General features: G+C 31.2%; 2 protein-coding genes across 2 annotated transcripts; both read left to right on the top strand.

The window, feature by feature from the left end:
• Positions 1–515: 515 nt before the first annotated feature.
• On the top strand, positions 516–1,825 carry LOC129296334 (short chain aldehyde dehydrogenase 1-like). The gene is made up of 2 exons (XM_054934923.1): positions 516–632; positions 740–1,825. The coding sequence occupies exons 1-2, from the start codon at positions 592–594 to the stop codon at positions 1,554–1,556; spliced, it is 858 nt and encodes a 285-aa protein (XP_054790898.1). The 5' UTR covers positions 516–591; the 3' UTR covers positions 1,557–1,825.
• Positions 1,826–8,040: 6,215 nt separating this feature from the next.
• Positions 8,041–8,749, top strand: LOC129296337 (40S ribosomal protein S17-like). The gene has a single exon (XM_054934928.1). It carries the CDS (start codon positions 8,140–8,142, stop codon positions 8,563–8,565), a length of 426 nt encoding a protein of 141 aa, XP_054790903.1. The 5' UTR covers positions 8,041–8,139; the 3' UTR covers positions 8,566–8,749.
• The last annotated feature ends 13,581 nt before the right edge of the window (positions 8,750–22,330 follow it).

The raw sequence follows: 22,330 nt of genomic DNA, 5'->3' as shown, positions 1-22,330 counted from the left end.
ATTTTGAGAAAAACCCCTTCTGTCTCTCCTTTGAGGTAGAGGAAAATAAATTTAGATGGTGTAGATTTAATAATTATATTTTTATTTATATCTTTAAAATAAAAATATAAAATTTTTTAATAAATATATTTATCAATGTGGCAGTCCTAATTTAATATAATCTAAATTTAATATAAAAATTTAAATTAATTTTTTAAATATATTTTTGACAGTATAAATATATTTTGAATAAAACAGTAAATTTATTAAAAAATTTTAATATTAATTTTAGACCATTTATAGTAAATTTAAATTGTCAAATTAATAAATATATTTATTAATTTTTTTACAATTTTTATATATATTTTATTTTAAAAATATAAATAAAAAATAAAAAATATTAAATTTAGATCATACGGATTAAATTTAAATAATGTAGATTAAATTTATATCTAGAGGTAGAGGAGACTTCTTTCGAAACGGAGAAGTCGAGTTCCTTTTTTATTTTTTATTTTTTTGGTGTTGAGCACGTGGTACCGAAACCAGATCCATATAAACCCCCTCTCGCCACTCGGCCTTCCCACGACAATTCCTCATTACCTAACTTTTTGAATGGACAAACAATCCTCCTCCATGGCTACCATTTCCAAAAGGTAACGCTTTTCGACCTTGGAACTTAATTTTAACGCTTTTCGATCTCGCCTCTTTCTAGTTCTTGCACACGATAGCCTGATCATATTCATGACCACCTGTCTCGCAGGCTCCAGGGAAAAGTGGCCATAATCACCGGAGGCGCTAGCGGCATTGGCGCCGCCACCACGAAACTATTTGTCCAAAACGGCGCCAAAGTCATTGTCGCTGACATCCAAGACGACCGCGGCCTGTCCCTCTGCAACGCGCTGGGCGCAAACGACACCGTCTCCTATGTTCACTGCGACGTCACGAGTGATTCCGACATCAAGAACGCGGTTGACACGGCAGTGACCAAGTACGGCAAGCTCGACATCATGTACAACAACGCCGGCATCCTGGGCGACTTTGATTTCACGATACAAGGTTCCAGCAACGAAACCTTCAAAAGGGTTTTCGAGGTCAACGTTTACGGAGCTTTCTTGGGGGCGAAGCACGCTGCAAGAGTCATGATGCCGGCAAAAGCAGGAGTCATTCTCTTCACGGCGAGCTTAGCTTCGGTGGTGGCCGGAGAGGCACCTCATGCCTACGCTGCGTCGAAGCACGCCATTGTGGGGCTCATGAAGAACCTGAGCGCGGAGCTAGGGCAGTACGGGATAAGAGTGAACTGCATCTCTCCCGGCGCCGTTTTGACACCGTTGGCGAGCAATACGCTGAAGATAGACAGCAGAGTGACGGAGAAAATGATGGGCATGGTGATGTCGAAGGGGATGGTTCTGATGGAGCCCGAGGAGGTAGGGAACGCGGCGCTTTATCTGAGCTGCGACGACTCCAAGTCAGTGAACGGTCTGAACTTAGTGGTGGAAGGAGGAGCAAATAATGGAAAGGCCAATCTCTCACTTGCCTCGGGGGTGAAAGATCTGATGAAGCTTTTCTACAAGAAGTGATCATGTGTCTGGCAACCTTTTCTGCGGACATGGATTTGTTCCTCTCTATTTTAGGTTGGTTCCCTCTGGCTACGTACTTACATGTGCTAGCTCCATATATGGTACTTCAAACTGCGTCTCCTGATATATCATCCAGGAGCCCCTCATCATACTCCAAGTGTTTTGTTTTCCCCTGATAATACTCCCTCCGGCTCCGCTTTATATATAAAATATGTACGTGTCTGTGTATACAGTGGTAACTATTAATCTTTAAATCAAGTTTGGCTCCAGTTGTTTCCTTCCCCTTTATGTTATCATGAAAAACAGAAAGCAATAAAACTGTGGAACCATTTTATAGGAAGAACTACTCACTAATTTTATTCTGAAGCGAGGGAGTAAGTGGTGGCGGTTAAGTAATGTCCTTTCTATTATTAGGCTTGTAACGAATACTAGAGACTTACGGGCTTTGCGTGTGAAAATTGTTCTTTTCCCTCCCTTGATTAGGGATAACGTACGTGGATTAATCAGCTTAGGCAAAACAAAAATCAAATGAAACCCACGTTAAGGAAGCTTCCCAAATCTCAGTTAGGATGTTAAAAGCTCTTTAAAAATAAATAAAAAATGATGTTTGGATAAAAAAATTTCTAATGGACTTGAGGACTAAACGTGACGTTCGCCGTGAAGCTACTTTTTTTGGCCTCTGACATTGTATTTGCGGTCAGTGGGGTATTGAATATTTAAAATGATAATTAATTTTTTTTGACCTTATCTCTCTCTTCCATATGTGCTTGCACAAACTAGACTCGAACACGTGCACAAGGATTAATGATTTGTTTTTTCATGATTTTTTAGGCTGTGTTTGGTAGAATGAAATCACAAGTATGAAAAAGGAATTGAAGCTGAAATCATAAAACAATGATATTTGGTACATGTGAATTTAAATTCTCAAGAATCTTGATTCAAGCAAAAAATGTTGAATTGAATTCTTTGATGAGAGCTATGGAATTGGAGTAATTCTATGGAATTATATTTTTTGAAGGTAATTTTATCGTCATATAAAAATTGAGAAGACAACTATGCCCTTGCTCATTTGTGATTAATATCGAAAAAATTGAGCATGCAGACAGTCGTACAGTGAACAATTGAAAATGCTCAACTCGTGCTTTCATTTATATATATATATATATGCTCAATTCTAAATGCCCAACTCAGACAATTTAAATTTTTATATATAGAAATTATCATGTGTGTGTGTTTATATATAATTTAAATATTTATAATATTTCATTTAAAAATTATTTTACGTATTTTTAATATCCGTCATTTATATAATATTTCATTTGTATATTAAATAGTATATGAGAAATTAAATCACAATATTAATATATTTTAATTTTGATTTTAATTTTTAGGGGTATTTTTGTCTTTTAAGCATAATTCCATTTCCTGTCTTACATACAAAACAAAAATAATATAAGGATTTTATTTATTTTTTTTAACATACCAAACATATTTTTAAAATCTAATTTTATTTCAATTCTGATTTCAATTCCAATTCTGATTCCATCAAAAACTATTCAGTCATACTAAACGGGGCCTTAGGTTCTCAACTCCCAAAATAAAAAAACAGAAGAAGAAAAATACATGAAAAACGTTTTCATTTACTGTTGGAGAAAAATGCGTAGAAGAATACTAATATTAAATTATATTATTCTTAATTTAAATTTAAAATTTGCGAAAAACACGTGTAATAAAAATTCAATTGTATTATTTTTAATTTAATAATATTCAAAATTTTACTAATTTTATACTCAACGCATTTTATATTTGTATTTAAAAAATTGTTAATTTTAAGTTTAATATTTATTAAAAATTATTAATTGATTTTTAAATTAAATTATTTAAATAAATTTCAGTTTGTTCAACTAATTTTTTTTTAAATATTCATGTTAAAGTCACTATTTTTTAACTTCAGTTTATTAATCTCAATTAATTTTAACTTTAATTATAAATATTTTAATGCAAACGCACACTTAATCAATGTTTAAATAGGCTTGCGTGCCCAGGCGTGGCCTAATGAAGGAGCAGGACCGTGGAAGTGGATTCTCTTCCCACTCGCTAATGATAATGCGTGCTCCATCATTAGTTGCCTAGCTAAATCACATATAGGAAGTAGCTATGAACAGTATTGGATGTACTCCCTTCCCTTATAAATTATAAAATATTTTTATATAAAATATCACATATTAATAAAATTTATTAAATACATTTTATAATCTTATTTTTTTAAAATAAAAATATAAATTTTTAAAAATACCTTTTATTTAATACTCCATTAATAAAAAAATATTAAAAAAAATATATGAAAAGGATAATATTAAAAAAATATCATTAATTAAATTTTATTTTTATCAAAGTGTCTTATATTTTAAAATGTTAAATTTTTTTAAAAAACATCTTATAATTAAGAAATATTATTTTTATAATATTCAAGATTCCTGGTCCTTGCGTTCTCCTCTTTTGAGTTTTACCTTCTTCTATTGATTAGCTGGATTTGGCCAAAAAAAAAAAGATTAGCTGGATAACATTTAGCTAGGCCATTTAATGATTTTTTTTTTCTTTTTAACCGTTGTGTATATTAAGTAAATGTCAATATAAATAATTAACTTGTTAGAAGTCACGTTAACATGATTAAATATCGTCTTATCAGATTTTTTATAAAAGAATATTCAAATATAAATTATATTATAATAACTCACTTTCACATTAATTTTAATTTATAAATTGTGGTTTATGAAAATTTTAATTTTGCAAACGTTAATCTAGACAAGTTCTAAGAATTAGGACTATTCACATCGCCTGAAAAGCTAGGCCCCAGCCAAGTCATTCAGCCACAACAGGTCGACATTAGACAAGGATCCAACTGCGTTAATTCTTTCAAATGTTTTGTGAATAATATTATTTTTTATTGAGAATTATTATGAACTATACTATTTTTATGATTTTTTTACATTTATTGTCAATGTGACTTTTTTTAATATCTTTCAAATTTTAAAATGTGTTTTTAACTTAATACCATCTAAAAATAATGACAGTTGTTGATTTTATGTAATTTTTAAGAAATTATTTTTGAATCTAATATTAATTTTATAAATTATATGTTTTAAAAATTAATGATTATATTTTTCCAAAAGAAATTTCAGGTCAAAAGGCCAACCTGTCCCAAATACTCGAGCATCAGGCTTGGGCAGCAGTGATGTTTGGGCCAACCTGATCTTTGCTCATATGTGGTTTCTATTTACCTCTACTCTTATAGCCAGCTTGCCATGGGCTCCCCCTCTCCCCCCTTTTTTCTATGAACAAGTGCTGTTTTATTGGTAAACAAAGAAGGCCTAAGCCAGAATGTATGAGGAATTGAGTCGATTAACCAGTGGGGGATACAGATGAACAGACCCCATGCAATCTTGAGCTACCAGAGACGCAACAACTCACGACAGCATTAATTTGACAAAAACTGTTCTGGTTAGCCAGTGCTTTCTTCGCTAGAGCATGTCTGCATCAGCATTGACACGTCTCGGGCAATACCAAAGGATCGTGGGCCAATCTCTGGCCATCAATTTTCTTATTAATTGGGTTGATCGTGGATGCCAGAGTAGGTCGAAGTATTCAATATCCTGTAATGAGCCATAAAATGACATTCCAAAATTTTTCATGCCAAAAATTCGTTTTTCTTATACACTACTTCCTCCGCAACGTAATACAGGGCACTTTGTAAAGTTTTACTACTCCAAAGCATTGGGCGTCAGGTAGTTTTTGTAATGAAAAACATTTATGTGTTTAACTTTATATATTGTATACTTGCATTCAAGCAATTTAAAACAAGTAAATTTTAATATGTTAATAATATTAAAAATAAAAATTTATCATAGAGACAATTATGTAATGCATTAAAATTTTAATTATTGTTAAGGCGATTATATAGAATATTTAATGAAGACATAATTAAAAATAAATAACATTTTAGTTGCAAGATTAAGGTTCTGCCTAACTATTTTGGAGAATTATAATTAGTTACTGATGTCGTGTATTGTGATCAAGATTTAGCATAATGTTAAGAAATTAAACAATTCCTCAATTGCTAGACGCTCCCTCCAGACCGAATTAATGGGCACAGCTGAAATTTATATTTAATCTCAATTATAGGACAAATTTGTATCAATTTTTTTCCAATATGATCTCTCTCTCTCTCTCTCTCTCTCTCTCTCTAAAAGATGATTCATTCATAGCACTATATATCTAATAAATCATTTCTCTCCCCTTCCTCCGCTTCTCGGACGAATGGAGGAGGATGGTTAAAAAAATGATCCTCCAAAATAAGTGTCTAAATAAACTTAGCTAATGCATCTGTTTGACAAAAATTTTAGGCATGTAAATAATGTTTACAGACTAATTTCTTCCTAGAATCATTCAAGCCTCCTGTATAATATCCCAATAGAGGTGGTTTTGCGGGTAATCTCTTAAGATCATACTTATAGCACTGGCACAGTTTGAGATTACATTAACTCTCCAAATTTCAAGTTTCCAGTTATAATGCAATCCAATGATAATGGCTTTTATCTCTGTAATAGTTGGTGGTAATGATTCTATCTTTGAAAAAAAACCCAACATCTATCTTCCATTTTGTTGTCTAATAATTTCACCAATAGCACTTCCTCAATCCTGTAGGCAAGAGGCATCTGTTTCCAAAGTAAAAGACCTAGCATCCTGTTGGTAATGGTGGCTTCTTGGGCTACCACTCCCTCTTCACAATATCATGCTTTGCTTCAATACAATTTCTCTTTAACGGTGCCAATTAAGTTATAATTTATAGAGGCACTTTATTGCGTTAATTAAATTAAAAAAATAAAAATTTGAACTGTCATTTTTTTTATAAATTCAAAGATATTAATACTATAAAAAAGAGACAATAACATGAAATAAACCCATTGGAGAAGTTTTTGTCAACTAGGTCAAGATTCAAAAGAGAAAAGTTTCACATGGGTTGTTAGACATACAAGTCCAATCAGGAGGGTTCAACTTATACCTATCTTGATTGGCCTAATTTCGTATTGGTCATATCGGGACAAGACACGGGATTTTACAATATATTAATTATATTGATATAATTTATTTTTATATCTATCTTTTTAATAATTTTTATTTATATCATATGTCTTGCTTTATTTTAGAAAAAGTTACTAACTTTCATATTTCAACCAAAGGAAAGAAAAAGAATAATGACTTAATATTATGCTAGACTTGTCTATTATTGTTGCTTTTAGAGATCACTTGTAATTGTTATCATAATGTGTTATGTCTCATATATAATAGACTTTAAGTTATACATTTGTAGTCGTGATTGATGTAATTCAACAACTGTTGTGACTTATATACAAGTGTTATTTTAGTTTTAAACTTAATAAGTTATGTGATTTAAAATTTTAATTAATGAATGTTATTATTTAGACTTTTGTCTCACATTGTCTGCTTTATTAGGACGGCGGGACGTCCTAATCTCGTCTTAGTCCTGTTCCGATTCCTAATAAAATGGAGCATAGATAATTTTTTGGGATGAGATACGGGATAGGGGTGTCATGATCCTATCTCATCTCATGAACATCCTTAAGCCCAATTAAGATGTAAATGCTATACACATACAAGGATACAGTTTCATCATATATCAGATGAGCACTGCTCATCGTAAAACTGTGCCATTTCAATGCAACAATTTTTTGTTGTTGTTGTGAAACCTCAAGTTATAATAAGATTGTTATTATTATTATTTTTATACAAATATTACCGTAATATTAAATGAATAAATTTAAATTATTAGTAATTGACTAAACAGCTTAAATATAAAATTTTACCTACATGGTTTAGAACCATATTGAAAAAATTAGGAAAAATGACCTAAGTAGTCTAGAATAAGAGTTAGATATAGCAAAATGAGCTAATTTCTCTCATAAAGTAATGAATAAAGGTTTAAATTATTGTTGAAATATGCACTTAGATTTAATATTGGATTGTTGAACAATATTCCTTTTAATAGGTGAATACTTGTGCATAACTAATACAATTTTTAAAAGTATAAAATATTTTAAATTACAGTTATGTACTGTGTAGGTCACATTTGAACTGTCAAGGTAAGCTTTTAACAGTTTAAATATAATATAATTATTTATTATTATTAATGATGACCACGGTGAGCACCGAAACTGCATCCATATATACGCGGTTTGAAATTGTGATGCAGAGTGTGCCAAAAAAGAATTTCGATGCAGAGACTCATAGACAAGCCCAATATTCTTTATTATTCATTGCCAGCCCGCTAAGCCGAGGATTCAAAATGGAGAAAGTAAAGGGCCCATTCTAGCAATATCAAGCTAGCATGTTTTTGAGCCGAAAAGGTCTTGAAATTTGGGCGTGGGCCGATGTAGGTTTTTAATATATAGAAAAAACCCTAAGTTGTTGGTATTTTTTACACCCTGCGCCGTGGCTGGTTTTGCGCTTGTGGTTGTTCACCGTTACCCTCCGAGCGCCTCTCAAGGTCTCAGACGGAGTCACCATGGGACGCGTCCGCACCAAGACTGTCAAGAAGTCTTCGCGCCAGGTCATTGAGAAGTACTACTCTCGGATGACCTTGGATTTCCACACCAACAAGAAGATCCTTGAGGAGGTTGCTCTCATTCCCTCCAAGAGACTCCGCAACAAAATTGCCGGATTCTCGACTCATCTCATGAAGAGGATCCAGAAGGGACCCGTTCGTGGAATCTCTCTCAAGCTTCAGGAGGAGGAGCGTGAGCGTCGCATGGATTTCGTCCCCGACGTCTCCGCCATTAAGACCGATCAGATCGAGGTCGATAAGGAGACTCTAGACATGCTCGCTGCTTTTGGTATGAATGATATTCCGGGGCTCGTCCAAGTTGATCCCGTCCCTGTGCAGCAGACGACGGGATTCGGTCGTGGTTTTGGCGGAGCTAGGAGGTATTAGGTTTTGGCCTTCATCTTCGTGGTTTTGGGATTTGAGCTTGTCGTTAGTCGCTCATAATCATGTAACTGAAGTTTTACTTGTCATCCGGTGATTAAACTTGAACTTCTGTGTTAGAGATCAGATATTATGGTTCTACTTTTTTTCTCCAATTTACTTAAATAAAAACACGTCAAAATTTAGTCAATGGAATTGATTTTGTATGCTTCGTGTCGTGTACTCAAGTGATTTTGTGACGTGCCTCTAGATTGATATTCCTGTCCGATAATGAGTTTTCTATTTATGTTGGTTTCGAACTGGTTTTTAATTCAAAAGGAGGCCAAAGGATGCGCTTTTTCCTCACTGTGCAAGTTGTTCTAATTCCTTACCTTGGTTCAATTGAATTGTGAAGCTGTTATTTGTTGCACTTGAAATTTCAATTCTCTTCCATTATAAATTACGGTTGTGTATATTCCTCTCTGAAATTTACTACATTTGATGTGTTGAGATTTTTGATGCCATAAGCTTGGTATTGGACTGGAGCGACTAATAATATATAACGGAATCGAATGGTTAGCGCTATAATCGCGAGTCATCTGATTGCACGCCCCCAAACAAAAGATCATATTGTTCGAGAGTTTAGAAGGAACAAATTCTTAATGGAATAGACTGAGTTATATCCATACCTCATCTTTCAATTGCATCACATGATTGTGATATTTGATTGAACTGTATCACTTATTTTATTGTCTTCAATTCTCCAATTCAGGAAGATATAGAATTGCTCTTTTGGATGGCATTGAGGGTTTTGTGGGTTTAATTACTTATCTTTTTAATTTAAATCTTTATGAAAATAAGTGCTGCTAAGGTCCTTACTCTCACTCACCTTAAATCTTGCTTCCAAAGCTATATTATATTTGATTGAGTGTTGTAGAAATTTATGGCAAAAAGGCTCTTTAGTGTTTGAAATAGCATCAACGTTGTAAACCACATACGTTTTATGGCAAAAAGGCTTTTGTGTTACTTCCCAATTTTTAATTAACATATTACTTTTCCTTAATTTTTAAATTCGAACTCAACTTGTACTGTTGTCAGTTAACTTAGTTGGTTTTAATTTGAGCTTAACTTTCTCGTGTCTCATTTTAATCCTTCAATCACATTTGATCGTGACTCTCTTTTAATATGATTTTAATTTGAATTATATTTTTATCCTTTAATTTAATTTTCTTCTTCTTTAATTGATTGTTTAAAAGAAATGCAAATGTTTGATTTTTTTTTCCTTTAATATTAGTGAGCCATATAACACTTAAATTAAATATTCTGTCACAATCCAAAATTTGAGTTGTGACCTGTTAAGCTAATTTCTTCTATTTAATCTAGCAAGCTTGAACAAACTATAGTATAAAAATAAGACACAATTATTATTTATTTGAATTTTCATTATTTATTATAAATTCAATTATCAAAGCAGAAAAACATCTCAAATTAGCAAACATGTGAATGGAGCAAACAAAACATCACACATTGATTTTAACACCCTCATAATAGTTATGACGCGATGAACAAGATAGATTGATTCTTACATTACACTCCATATGTCATTGAAGTATGGTAAAGCATCACAAATACATTTACCAAATGCCTCATTTGGAAAAGAAAAAAAAATAATAATAAAGGAATGACAATGAGCGCATAAATAACAAAGTGCACGAAAGGTTAAAAAAAAAAAAAAAGACCCACGAGTGTTTTGCAAATGGATTTCAATGAGATAAAAAAAAGCCACATGTTTGGATATTCATAAAATATATTTTTCGTGTTAAGAAGGAGGAAACAAAATTCACCAATACTTAATAAGACAATCATATAACAATCATTAATACCTAATCTTTCACCGTAAAAACATTACATTACATCATCAATTATGTCAGACAAACATAAGATTCAGCCACAATAATCATTATAGACAATCATGTTATTGAACATTCAATTACAATAGTATTTTAATCAACCTCGATCTCCAACCTTAGTGAAAAATAATCGTCCCATCTACAACATAGTATTTGTACGTATCTTCAATGCATAACAATGGGGAATAATCGTCCAACCAATGTATTATATAATATACTACATGACATATAATTCATGATGAGGAATAATTGTCTCACCAAATAGCGAACACACACCACTTGATCAAATAAATTAATAAGAAAAGGGAATAGAGTGAGAAAAAAAAACAATGGAAAGCATGAATAGTAGAATAGATATAATTTCTTTTCTAAAGAAAATAATTAAATTTAATTTTGAAAACATAACAATTAAAATTTGTTACAAAAAGAAAGGTACAAAAAATATAATAATGTGGTAGTAGTTGCCATGTCAATACTAATAGTAGTCATTATCTTCTCCACCATACAATCATAACTCAATATCAAATCAAGGAACAATAGTTTTCAACAAACAGAATAAAATCTAAAATAATATTAAGCAACATAATTTTTGGATTTGCTTCCCAACTAGAGCATACAGGTAAAAAAAACAAATAATTGAGTTGTTCAATTTTGAAACGATAGAAAGATGAAAACAAATGGTGTCACCTTGCTATTCATACTCAAGTGTCAAAAGCTTACAACCTCTCCCAATCTAGACTCAATATGACCTGTACAACATACCACATCATTCATAATACTCACCTATCATGATTTCAACACTCAACCTCTTGATTTTAAAAACATAAGGGGAAGTCAATTTCATATAGATCATCATATAATTCTTCACATTTTTTATTTGCACTAGTATTTTTACCTTTTATAGATATCACAATCATCAAACAGACAACATAAGGCCCAAAATACAACATTAAACTTAAAATGAATAGTGCAAGTAAGTACAAAAGAATGCTCTCCTAGTTGGCATTATTAATTTAGAATACGCATAATAAACACAACTCATTCAGTCACAATACTAACAATCATACGATTTAAATATCATAACATGCAAGGGTCATAATGCTAACAACTATATGCCCTTAATATGACATGTAAGGCTGTAATAATAACAACCATATGGCCATGATTTCATATGCTTTATTAATGCCATCCTTATATTTTCTTGATACTTTTGACATGAAATCGTTGGTTATTTCACTCAACGGGATTCGTTCATGTATTTAGACTACCCAAGCATTTCAATTGTGAGGAGTTGCCTGGCTAAGGCTACTATACTCACTTGTGAACAACAATTTTTCCTAAATCTCACATTATGAGATGTCATACCCTCAGCTAGCTTCCTCGTTGAATAAGTGAAAATTAATTAGGTTTGAGTCCCTATACTTGTATTAGTATTTTGATCATATTAAAATTTACAACATGCTTATACAATAACTTTGGGACCCAAGATATAATAATCAATTATGCAATATCCTTTAATGCAAGTGTAAACAAAAAGCTTTCCTAATTAGAAAATATCAATAAAATTACACATTGAACAATAAATTTGAAAGGCTATACAGTAGGAATACTCAATTTCTAAGCCTCCAGAGCCTTTCCCTTATCTTTTCTTGAGCTAGAGCCTGTAATATTTTAAGAGAGAGGGGTAAGTACAACCACTCATTAACCAAGGTATACCTATATTATGTAATTGCATATCAATTGACATTTAATAATATATAAAAGTTCAAGAATATATCTACATAATCACATATATCGAATGACACATATATACAAATTATCACATTTCTTAAAGTCACATCACATCACACATTGCCACAATATAAACAACTATGTGGCAAATGGTAAAACACAGTAATCACGATTTGCCACAAACTTAGCAACCAAGTGACATGTTGGATAACATGCATGATCAACTACAACCTCATATCCTCCTCATAACTTTCGATTAAAATCGTGGGCTATAAATCAAGCAATACCTTGTCCTTATGAATGGATTACTTAAACTCACCAATTGTGAAAAGTAACCTGGCTAAAGGTTACTACACTTACTCTTAAACTATAATTTTTTCCATTTTTAAATCCTTAGGGTGTCATAAATTTTAAGCTAATCTTTTTGACAAACAGGTAAAGATAGCTAGGTTTGAATTCCTCGACAAACAAGAGGACAATCCCTTAATAAACAATGGCATAAAAGCCATTCTTCAATTTTAGTGATAAGCAGTTATTACTTTGTGGATTTTATCTACTATTCTCTATGGATGAACTCTCGCCAATATGATTATACAATAATTTATGCTTACATATTTTGACATATTCACATGTATAGTAGCAAACTTATTGTTTTCATATAATAATAGGCTACCTCATGTGAGCATCACATGTTTTTCACATTCTATCATCACATATACATATACTTATCACTTCATGCTCATTCTCTAACAAATTCAACTCATTCATTCACAACATATCATCACATCTAAATGCATATAACCTCTCATTAACAAATCAAAATCATAAACTTTACATAACTATCATATCCCAAGTAGGTAACAAAAATCACATTGGCACTTTCTCAAGATTCACATGTTAAAATCATGAAATTCTATGATTCATGCCAAATATATCATTTTAAAAATTTAAATCAATTAAAAAATAACTACACATAAATATTTCCCTTAATGACTTCAAATCTTTAAGTAACTAAAGGTTTACCCTTCAAATAAATGCTTCCAAATTTGCTCTCAAGCTAAAATAGTGCACGAGAAAATTAATCAACCCCACAATCATCAATATCGCCATTTACACAATTTGAACTCTTTATTCTAATACCTCAAATATCGTAAATTCCTTGTCTCTAGCATTTAGGCTTATCTATCAGGTTTATTAACTTCCCTTAACTCATATTGACTCCGTTAAATATTCTACACGCCATTCATAATCCTTAACAACCTCTAAACATCACATTTAGTACCTTAACTTCGGACATAAATGCTCCTCAACCACAAAAAACATGTACAATCATAAATTCTAGATTCAAATAACTTAAACAACTCCTATTAGTTCTACTTAAATCAATGAGTTTGAACTTATAACCTCTATAGACTAAAAATCTCTTTTCCAGCACAAAGCCTAACTCAAAAACTCTCAAATGAAGAAGGGAAAGGAAGAAAGGAGCTTAAGAAACTTACCTTTAATGTTTTCTAGCTCTAAATTACTTGAAATGCTCCAAGACTTCAAGCCTTAACATTGTCGACTCAAGCTCTCAACATTCTCCCACTCTCTCTTTTATTTTTCATAAAAAATCACACTTTAATTTCACTAAAATGCAAACTATGTGCCCCAGCATGTGGCATAAAGAGCTTCCCCACATGATTTTGGCCTATTGCATCACAGCACATGATGCATACACTGTGGTATCTGACATAAAGTTACTCTTTCTTGTTTTTCTCCTTTTTTGAGGTTCAAGTAACCCCAACTTCACTCCAGACCTAAACATAAGGCTGAAATCACAATCCAATATATTTATTAGCCCTCTTTGATCATACATCACACTAATTTACTAAAATATCCTCATTTAGCTTAGTTAATCAGAGTTAAATTTTTTGGATGTTACATTTAATATTTCCACTCCTTTCCTTAAGTGAACTTTTACATTATATGATCATGAATTGCAACACAATGCTTACTTATAACATATGTATGTACTCATCAAATTCTTGGCATACAATTTCTTAAATGGTGGATTCATAGCATGAATTTTTCAAGCATCAAACTTTCTCGCATTAAATTCTACACATACCATTATGCACTTTTCACAATAACAACATTTTTCTCATTTTAATTCCCATTACACCACTACCATCATCATAATTCATTTTTCTCATGCATCTTCTCATGGTCAGGCTCAAACCAAACTTTCATTAAAATTTTCACAAACAAAATCATTTTACCAAGGCCTAAATTGTTAATTTATGCCACAATTGCATTTTAATACATGTTTAAAGCATACTCTTCTTTTACAAAATGAGTTATCATTATCTATAACTAATTAACAAACAAATGCATAACTAAATTTTTTTCAATTACTTTAATTCTTTAAGAGGTTAAAGGTTTGCCTCTCAATACAATCATTTTCAAAGCTCTTCTCAAGTTTGAATGGTGTCGATAGGTGATTAATCTACAATTAATCACACTTAAAATCATTAATATCTCTATTAATGAATTTACACTCATTTGCTCAACACTTTAAAACTCCCAAAATCTCAATCTCCCACATATAATCCCACTCATAGAGTTTATTAACTTTTTTTAACTCTCATTAACTTTATTAAACTCTTAACCTATCATTAATGGCATCAAAACTTTTCCAACCACCACATTTAATGTGGACTTACCAACATTAATGTCTATCAACCACAAAAAATGCATCAACTCATTTGTCTAAAATTTAAACAACTTAAATAACTTCCATTAATTTTATTGAAGTCAATAAGTTTGGACCCATAGCTCTATACATTTGAAAATCACTTCTCCAACTCAAACCTTAACCCAAAATTTGAAAAAAAAAATTAGAAGAGGGAGGAGAGTTGATGCTTAGTATATTTACCTAAGATGTTAGATAGTTCCAAAATGTCTTTAATCTTTCGAGTTTACAAGTCCTAGTAGAGCTCCTCGTGCATCTTTCATTTTCTCCTTTTTTCATATATTTTTTTAAGCTGATATGTGTTCTAACTTATTAGAATTTTTGACCATATGTCGCTGTGTGTGGCATAAAGGGCTCTCCTTTTCAAGTAATTGGTCCACGTGCCACATCATGTGAGAACAATTCCTTTATAATTGTGACCCTTACGCTGTGGCATACAATGCCTATGCCGCAGCTGCAGCATGTGACATAGAACCACCTTTTTAAGGTTGACTGATTTCACTCCGGACCCAATCTTAGAACTACAACCACAACCCAATTCTTTCATTAGCCCTCTCTGACCATACAAAATATTTATTTACTTAATTATCATTATTTAATTTAATTTATCAAAAGTTAAGTTTTAGGATATTACAAATGTCTCATCCATACCACCTTATGTAGGTATAAAACATCAATAAAGCTATCTTCAAGAAATTATTAATTTTAATATAATTTAAGTTTCATTTAAGCTCTTATACCTTCCTAAATAAATTTCTTACTCTCAAATTGACCATATGAATAGTTTTATGTGTCAAGTATTACTTAACACTAAACAGATTTACTAGTTATCATATTAGTATCCTATAAACTTTGTATTACGTCCTGCTTTAGAGAGATTATTAAGGAGGAGAAATTTTAGAAAATAATGATGAAGAAATAAGGTGAAATAGAATTATCTAGTGAAAGATAGAGATCCCACTATGAAACTCAGTTTGGTATATGATATTGAGTTTAGCAAAAGATGAAGAGGCATCAACAGATAGTGGGAGAGGGTGAGGGTGTGATCTGATAATAAATTTGCATATATATGCTCATGTAAACTCTGACTAAAATTATATACATGGCCCAAAGCTTCTCTCTAATTTTTTTAGAATTTGTTTTTATTAAAATATTATCAAATCTTCATATACTTGCCTTATTTATTTTAAAATTACTAAATTCTATCCTAATCTCATTTAATTAATTAATTATTTTAATGATTTTATTTTTGTTTTCATTTTTTAAGGTGTGAAAAAATTTACTTGATTTGGTTTTAAAATTTGAATTTCAAAATATCTTTAGAATATTTATCTAATATTTGCTTGATTAAACAGTTAAATATTTTTTTTCTTAGATTCAACTATAAGGATAAATTTATTAAGGTCATAGTTTTCCCCTTTTAATTGTATCTATTATTCTTAATATACAAATACCATACACATATATTTTTTTTTGGTACTACATGTGTTCCCTCCTTAAAAAAAATTCAGTCCCCAAATTTCTAATGGCACCTTACGCGAGATTGAAATATGTAACTTAATTTTGAGTTTTTGACACATGACTTTTTTTAAATTTTTAAAATTCCTAATTTTTTTAATAATGATTGATTTTGTTATTTTTACTTAAAAAGATCATTACTTTTGCTTCTTAATCCTTGACTTGTTAAAAAAATTTGGTCCCTGAATTTCTAATGGCATCTTACACGAGATTGAAATATGCAAATTAATTTTGAGTTTTTGACATATAACTTTGTTAACTTCTTAAAATTCCTAATTTTTTTAAAATAATGGTTGATTTTGTTATTTTCACTAAAAAAAGATCATTAATTTTGCTTCCTAATCCTTGACTTGTTTACCTATCATGACTTAATGTATCTTGTCATAAGAAGGACAGCCATCCAATTGGATAGTACCTGTTGAAACTTATGGGAAAGATAAGTGTTTTAAGGCTAATATATAGTTATTAGCAAGATAAAAAAATGCTTTTTTTAAGGGGCTAATGAATGAATTGCTTCTCCTTTTTGATGAAATAAACAAAATAGAGGGTTTTATACCTTTAAATCAGCAAAAAGAACATCAAAAATAATCCCAAGGGGATTAGTAAAGATTATTACACCATTTCCTCGATTGAGAGTCTCCTTCGCAAGTTTATTGACTACGCTATTTGCTTCACAATTGCACCAACTTCATACAGCACTCCAATACCTAGAAAGCATACTCTGAATCTCAAAGAGTAGATCCCAATCAGGATGTTGATCCAAGCAATCAACTCTCATAGCTTTAATATCCTCTAGACAATCTACTCCACCACAACCTTCCTTTAGCTAGAAGCCCAAGTTCTTTTAAGTGCTTAGAGAATACCCCATAATTTAGCTTGTAGACTGCTTCTATGACCAATATGATACATGAAGACCCCAAGGTTTATTCTCATATGGTCAAGAGCAATTCCACCACACCCTGTGATTTCCCTATTACCCCCATATGCTCCATCAACATTAAACTTGACCACCCCAATATCTGGAGCACGCTATCCTTCAAAGCCACTGCAAATATGCTTCAAGCTCAAATTTAGATGAGACCATTTTGCCATAGCTTAAACTTGTGCAATAATAGACAGGACCCTATTCTCCTTTTGTTGAAAGACTCTAACGTTTTAGGTAATCTAGAGTTGTCTACACATTAGGGCAGCCTAAATATTAGAGCAAACCATATATCCCAACACACACCCTTAACTTCAATTCTTCTAGATAAATTCCAATTGATCTAATCCACGTGGTGGTCATACGCCCTGAAAATTGCCTTCATCTCCATTGAAACAAGCCTCTCCCAACATTCCACAGTCACTGACAGTCTCTTAGCATGTGAATAATTTTTTTAGTACAATGAGTACAACGATTGCAAACCTCATCTGTTTGAGTCCCTTTAGATGCACGTAACGAGTTTGTCATTAGCCTTCCTTTCACACACAACTAAAGAAACATTTGATTATGTCATAGTATTGGAGCCTTCCAAACACATCTTCACAAGTCCTTTCGTGCTATATCACTATTCGGGCAAAGATTCAGATAGGCTGACTTAGTAGTGAATAACCCATTATTTGACCACTTCTATCTTGGTTTATCACCCTCATCTTTTCTAGAAATCCTATAAATCTTGTTAAGAACATTCAATGGAAGATACTCTTCAAACTTTGCACCATTCCATCCATCAGATGTCAAAAAATATTTATCAACCATTTCTTCACATATCTCATTAGGAATAGGATGTGTAACATAATTCAACAACGGATCATAGTGGGGAAGCCAGCAATCCTTCCAAAAACGAATTGTAAAACCACGCCCCAACTGCCAAGCTACACCCTTCAGTGGTATTTTCCCAGACATCTTTGATACCATGCCATGCATTAGAGCCATTTTTACAAGATTCAACTTTAAGCACCACATCATCACCACAACTATATTTTTCCCTCATAAATTTAACCTATAAAGTGTCTCTTCAGTTTATCAATTCCTGACCGGGTTTCATCATGAAAGCCCTTTTCTTATACTAAGCTCTCCTCGTACCTAGACCACTATCCTCTTTCCTTTGGCACACATCTTCCCATGCCACTAAATGCACTTTCTTCTTTGAGTCCGCTGCACCCTATATAAACCTGCGACATTTTTTTATCAATTTCATTACAAGTATGAATATGAAAATGAATTGCTTCTCTAATCCCTTCAAATCCACACTGGTAGAGATGGTAAACCCATGGAAAATACAAAATGCACAGCATGGCCCTTGCAAATCCAAGAATGAAAACACACAAATTCTGAAGTAGACTAGGGTTCGTGAAGGAGACCTTCACCTTAGGTTTGAAGGTTATCATCAGCAAAGGATACAAAAAGATGAAGGAGAAGATGCACGATGGTAGCGAAGAGTGATCTAGCAAAGATTGGCGAAGGAGAAGACACATGATAACCTTCACCTTTGGTTTGAAGGTTTTCGGTGGAATGACTTTAGATAGTTCACTTTACTATTCCATTCTTGTTATTCTTCTCTTATATTCTTTCCTGATATTATTTTTCTCTTTTGTTTAAATTAATTGATTTTTTCTGCTTTCATATTCGCTCCGCACACTTAAGACTTATAGCACTTAAACTATATTCCATAGACATTATACTAGCGATTACTAACATATAAATTTTCCCTAAGCAGTAAATTTTATACTGTTCTTCCAATTAATAGATTATTTCATGGATGATGATTAGATGCTGATTTAGTTAACATGAAAGAAAGATACTCATTATAAAACAAAGCAACTTTCACAAGTCAATGTATCCAAGTTTTTATGGTCAAGAGATATTTCCCTGCACATGTGATGAATCTGTAGCTTCTTTTTACTGCTATTATATGATTACTTGATTTGTCTATGTTTTTTGTCTTAAAAACAGAGTTAAAAAGAGAGACACATACTGTTTTAAAATAATTAGGGATAGACTTCAATGTTCATTTTCACTATCATGAGTGCCATAAACAAGAAAGTCAAGGTATTTTAAAATTCCTAATAATACTTGAGATGAACACAATTGTGTTTACATTGAAAAGATGTGAGCTGTGAATTGTGATGGCGTTTTTATACATATTACTCAGTGATTGAATCTTATCTAATGATGACAAGAAACAATAATTCAATACCTTAATATAATCTAATCATGAACCCATATGATGCTACTGACATTCATGACAAACGTGAACCACAAAGAAGCCAAAATAAACGCTAAAACTAAAAAATAAAAATAAAAGATGGTTCTATGTAGTTCTGCTAGACATGCAGAGAAGCCAAAAGTTATGTTTAATGTAATAACACTACTTTATGAAACCAGTTTCAAAACCCATTCCTATTCAATTTATTTAAAATGATGTTAAGAATTTTGATCGGAGCACGCCGCATAATATGTTCATCACTGTATGAAGTGAGAAATTAGTCTTCAATTTCTTTTACATACTACAACTAACACTGAAGGCTGAGACTTACTTCAGGGGAAGTTGTGTTTATTGCTGCTTGGAGCAACATCTCAGTTTGGTATGTATGCATCCTTTTTTTCATAATGACATTATTACTTGGAGTACTGCATTTACTAATTCACAATCACACTCCTTTCACTGCATCTCCAATGATCCCGTCGCAAAACCTTCACGTTTGCAGAAATCTTCAAGCTACAAAAGTGGCTGGTCATTTTGTATTCGCCACAGGTTCTTCAATCCATGCTCGTGCTTAGGAGCAAAGTGAGAAATTTTGTTAAGAGGTGAAAATGATAAAGTATATATAATAATTAAAAAAATTAAATATAATACATATATATATAAAATAGATATAATATAAATATTTTAAATATATATATATTTTAAATTTTGTTCATCGATTTTTCATGGTATAAAAATCATTAGTTAATATACCTATGATAAATGTTTTTAGTAATTTTTTTCTATAAATTATCATTAAATTGGTGAAAATTTTATCATCCCTATAAGCATTAAATGATTTAAATACATCATTAGAATCTTAAGTTCTATTTAATGTAATAAAATTTATTACTTATTTATTGAATTTACTATTTAATTCTTTCAATTAATAATCGTAGTAAATAAATATATCAACACATTAATAATGTTCAATTATCATAAAACATTTATGTCAATGAGATCAAATTATATTAGAGTAAAACTCATTCATGTAATAAATTTTAATAGTTGATTATTTAAAAAATAATTTTTTTTAGAAGAACATCTTCACCAAATCTCTTCACTTTTAGATAAGTAGTTTTATGATAGATATCAAGCACATAATATTTAATATATTTTAAAATTTTTGTTGCAATGTTTAATAACTTTTGTTAATAATAATTCTCATAATTTCTTTCATTAAATGTAAAATGAAAGTAAAATAAAATGACACTAATTTTTTAAGAGCATGTATACCATTATCTTGTTGAAAATAAATAAATCCTATGGCAACCATATTTTCAAGTTATTAAAATAGTTGCTCTATATATATGTAAAAGGCTACATCTAGAATTGAAATGAGAATTTCATTTAGCATTTCATAACTTCTATAATGTACTAACTTATCAGAGCTGAAAATATTTAACCTCTATATTTTATTAAAAAAAATTGGCTGTGGCCCTTGCTGGTTTCCTCCTCACTCCACCTCTGCCCGTGCTTTTTTTTTTTTTTCCCTGCCCAATCTTTGCCCATCTTGAAATTTCAAGGATTCAATTTAAACTATTGGGACGAAGACCAAGTTTAACTAAAATTATAAGAATTAAACTTTTATTTTTTCCTTATTTTTTCAACAACCTCATTGCTTCATTTATATTTTTAAAAAATAATATATTAAAATTCCAAATATTATCATTAAGATACTTATATATATATATATATATATATTTATATGTGATATTTGATAAAAGAATAATTAAAAATATATAATATTAGAGTTGCGAGGTTAAGGTTTTACCAAACTATTTTGGAGAATCATTATCAATATCTTATATTACAGTTAAGATTTAGTATAATATTAAGAAATCAAACACGTCCTCAGCCGCTAAATGCTGCTTCCAATCCTAATTATTGGGTGTAGTTTTAAAGTTATATTTGATCTGAAATATAGGATCAATTTGTATCAGATATTTTTTAAAATACCATTTCTCCTTAATGGCGCCAAGTTATAATTTATATACACGCTTTATTGTGTTCATTAAATTTAATAAAATAAAATTAGAAAGTCAGATATTTTTTTGGATAAATTTAAAGAAATTAACGAACATGTACAGTAAAAAAAGAGACAGCATTATTGCGTAAACCCAATGGAGAAGTAGCTGTCAACCAGATCGGGATCAAAAAGAGAGAAATTTCAAATGGCTTGCAGGTCATATAAGCCCAGCCAAGATGAAAATGCTGAACCTGTACATAAGAAATTGTGAGGCAGAGGCTCATAGCTAAGCCCAATAATCAGACCTCTGTTATAATTAATTGCCAGCTAAGCAGAGGATTCAAAATGGAAGAAAGTTGTATTAAAAAAATGAGAGAATAAGGACTGTAGAAGAATATTAATATTAAATTAAAAATTTCAATACTGAAATATGATATAAAGAGTATTGAAACTTAAGAACATTAATGTTGAAAAGTTTTAATATGATATTAATGTTTTATAAGATTTTTATTTATCATTTTCTTAAAAAAAAATTGAAGAAGTTTGACATAAAGGGCCCATTTTAGCAATATCAGGCTAGTATGTATTTGGGCCAAAAAGGCCTTGAAATTTAGGCGTGGCTGTTGTGGATCTCATGACAGGCCGGGCTCTTGTAGGTTTTTACTATATAGAAAAAACCTAGGTTGTTGTGTCTTTTGCACTC

This window comes from Prosopis cineraria, unplaced genomic scaffold (assembly GCF_029017545.1).
Source record: "Prosopis cineraria cultivar Desert tree isolate PC_DT_omini unplaced genomic scaffold, ASM2901754v1 PC308, whole genome shotgun sequence".
In the NCBI taxonomy this organism is placed as follows: domain Eukaryota; kingdom Viridiplantae; phylum Streptophyta; class Magnoliopsida; order Fabales; family Fabaceae; genus Prosopis; species Prosopis cineraria.
The sequence above is the reverse complement of the archived record's forward strand: the minus strand, read 5'-3'. Positions and strand labels throughout refer to the sequence as shown.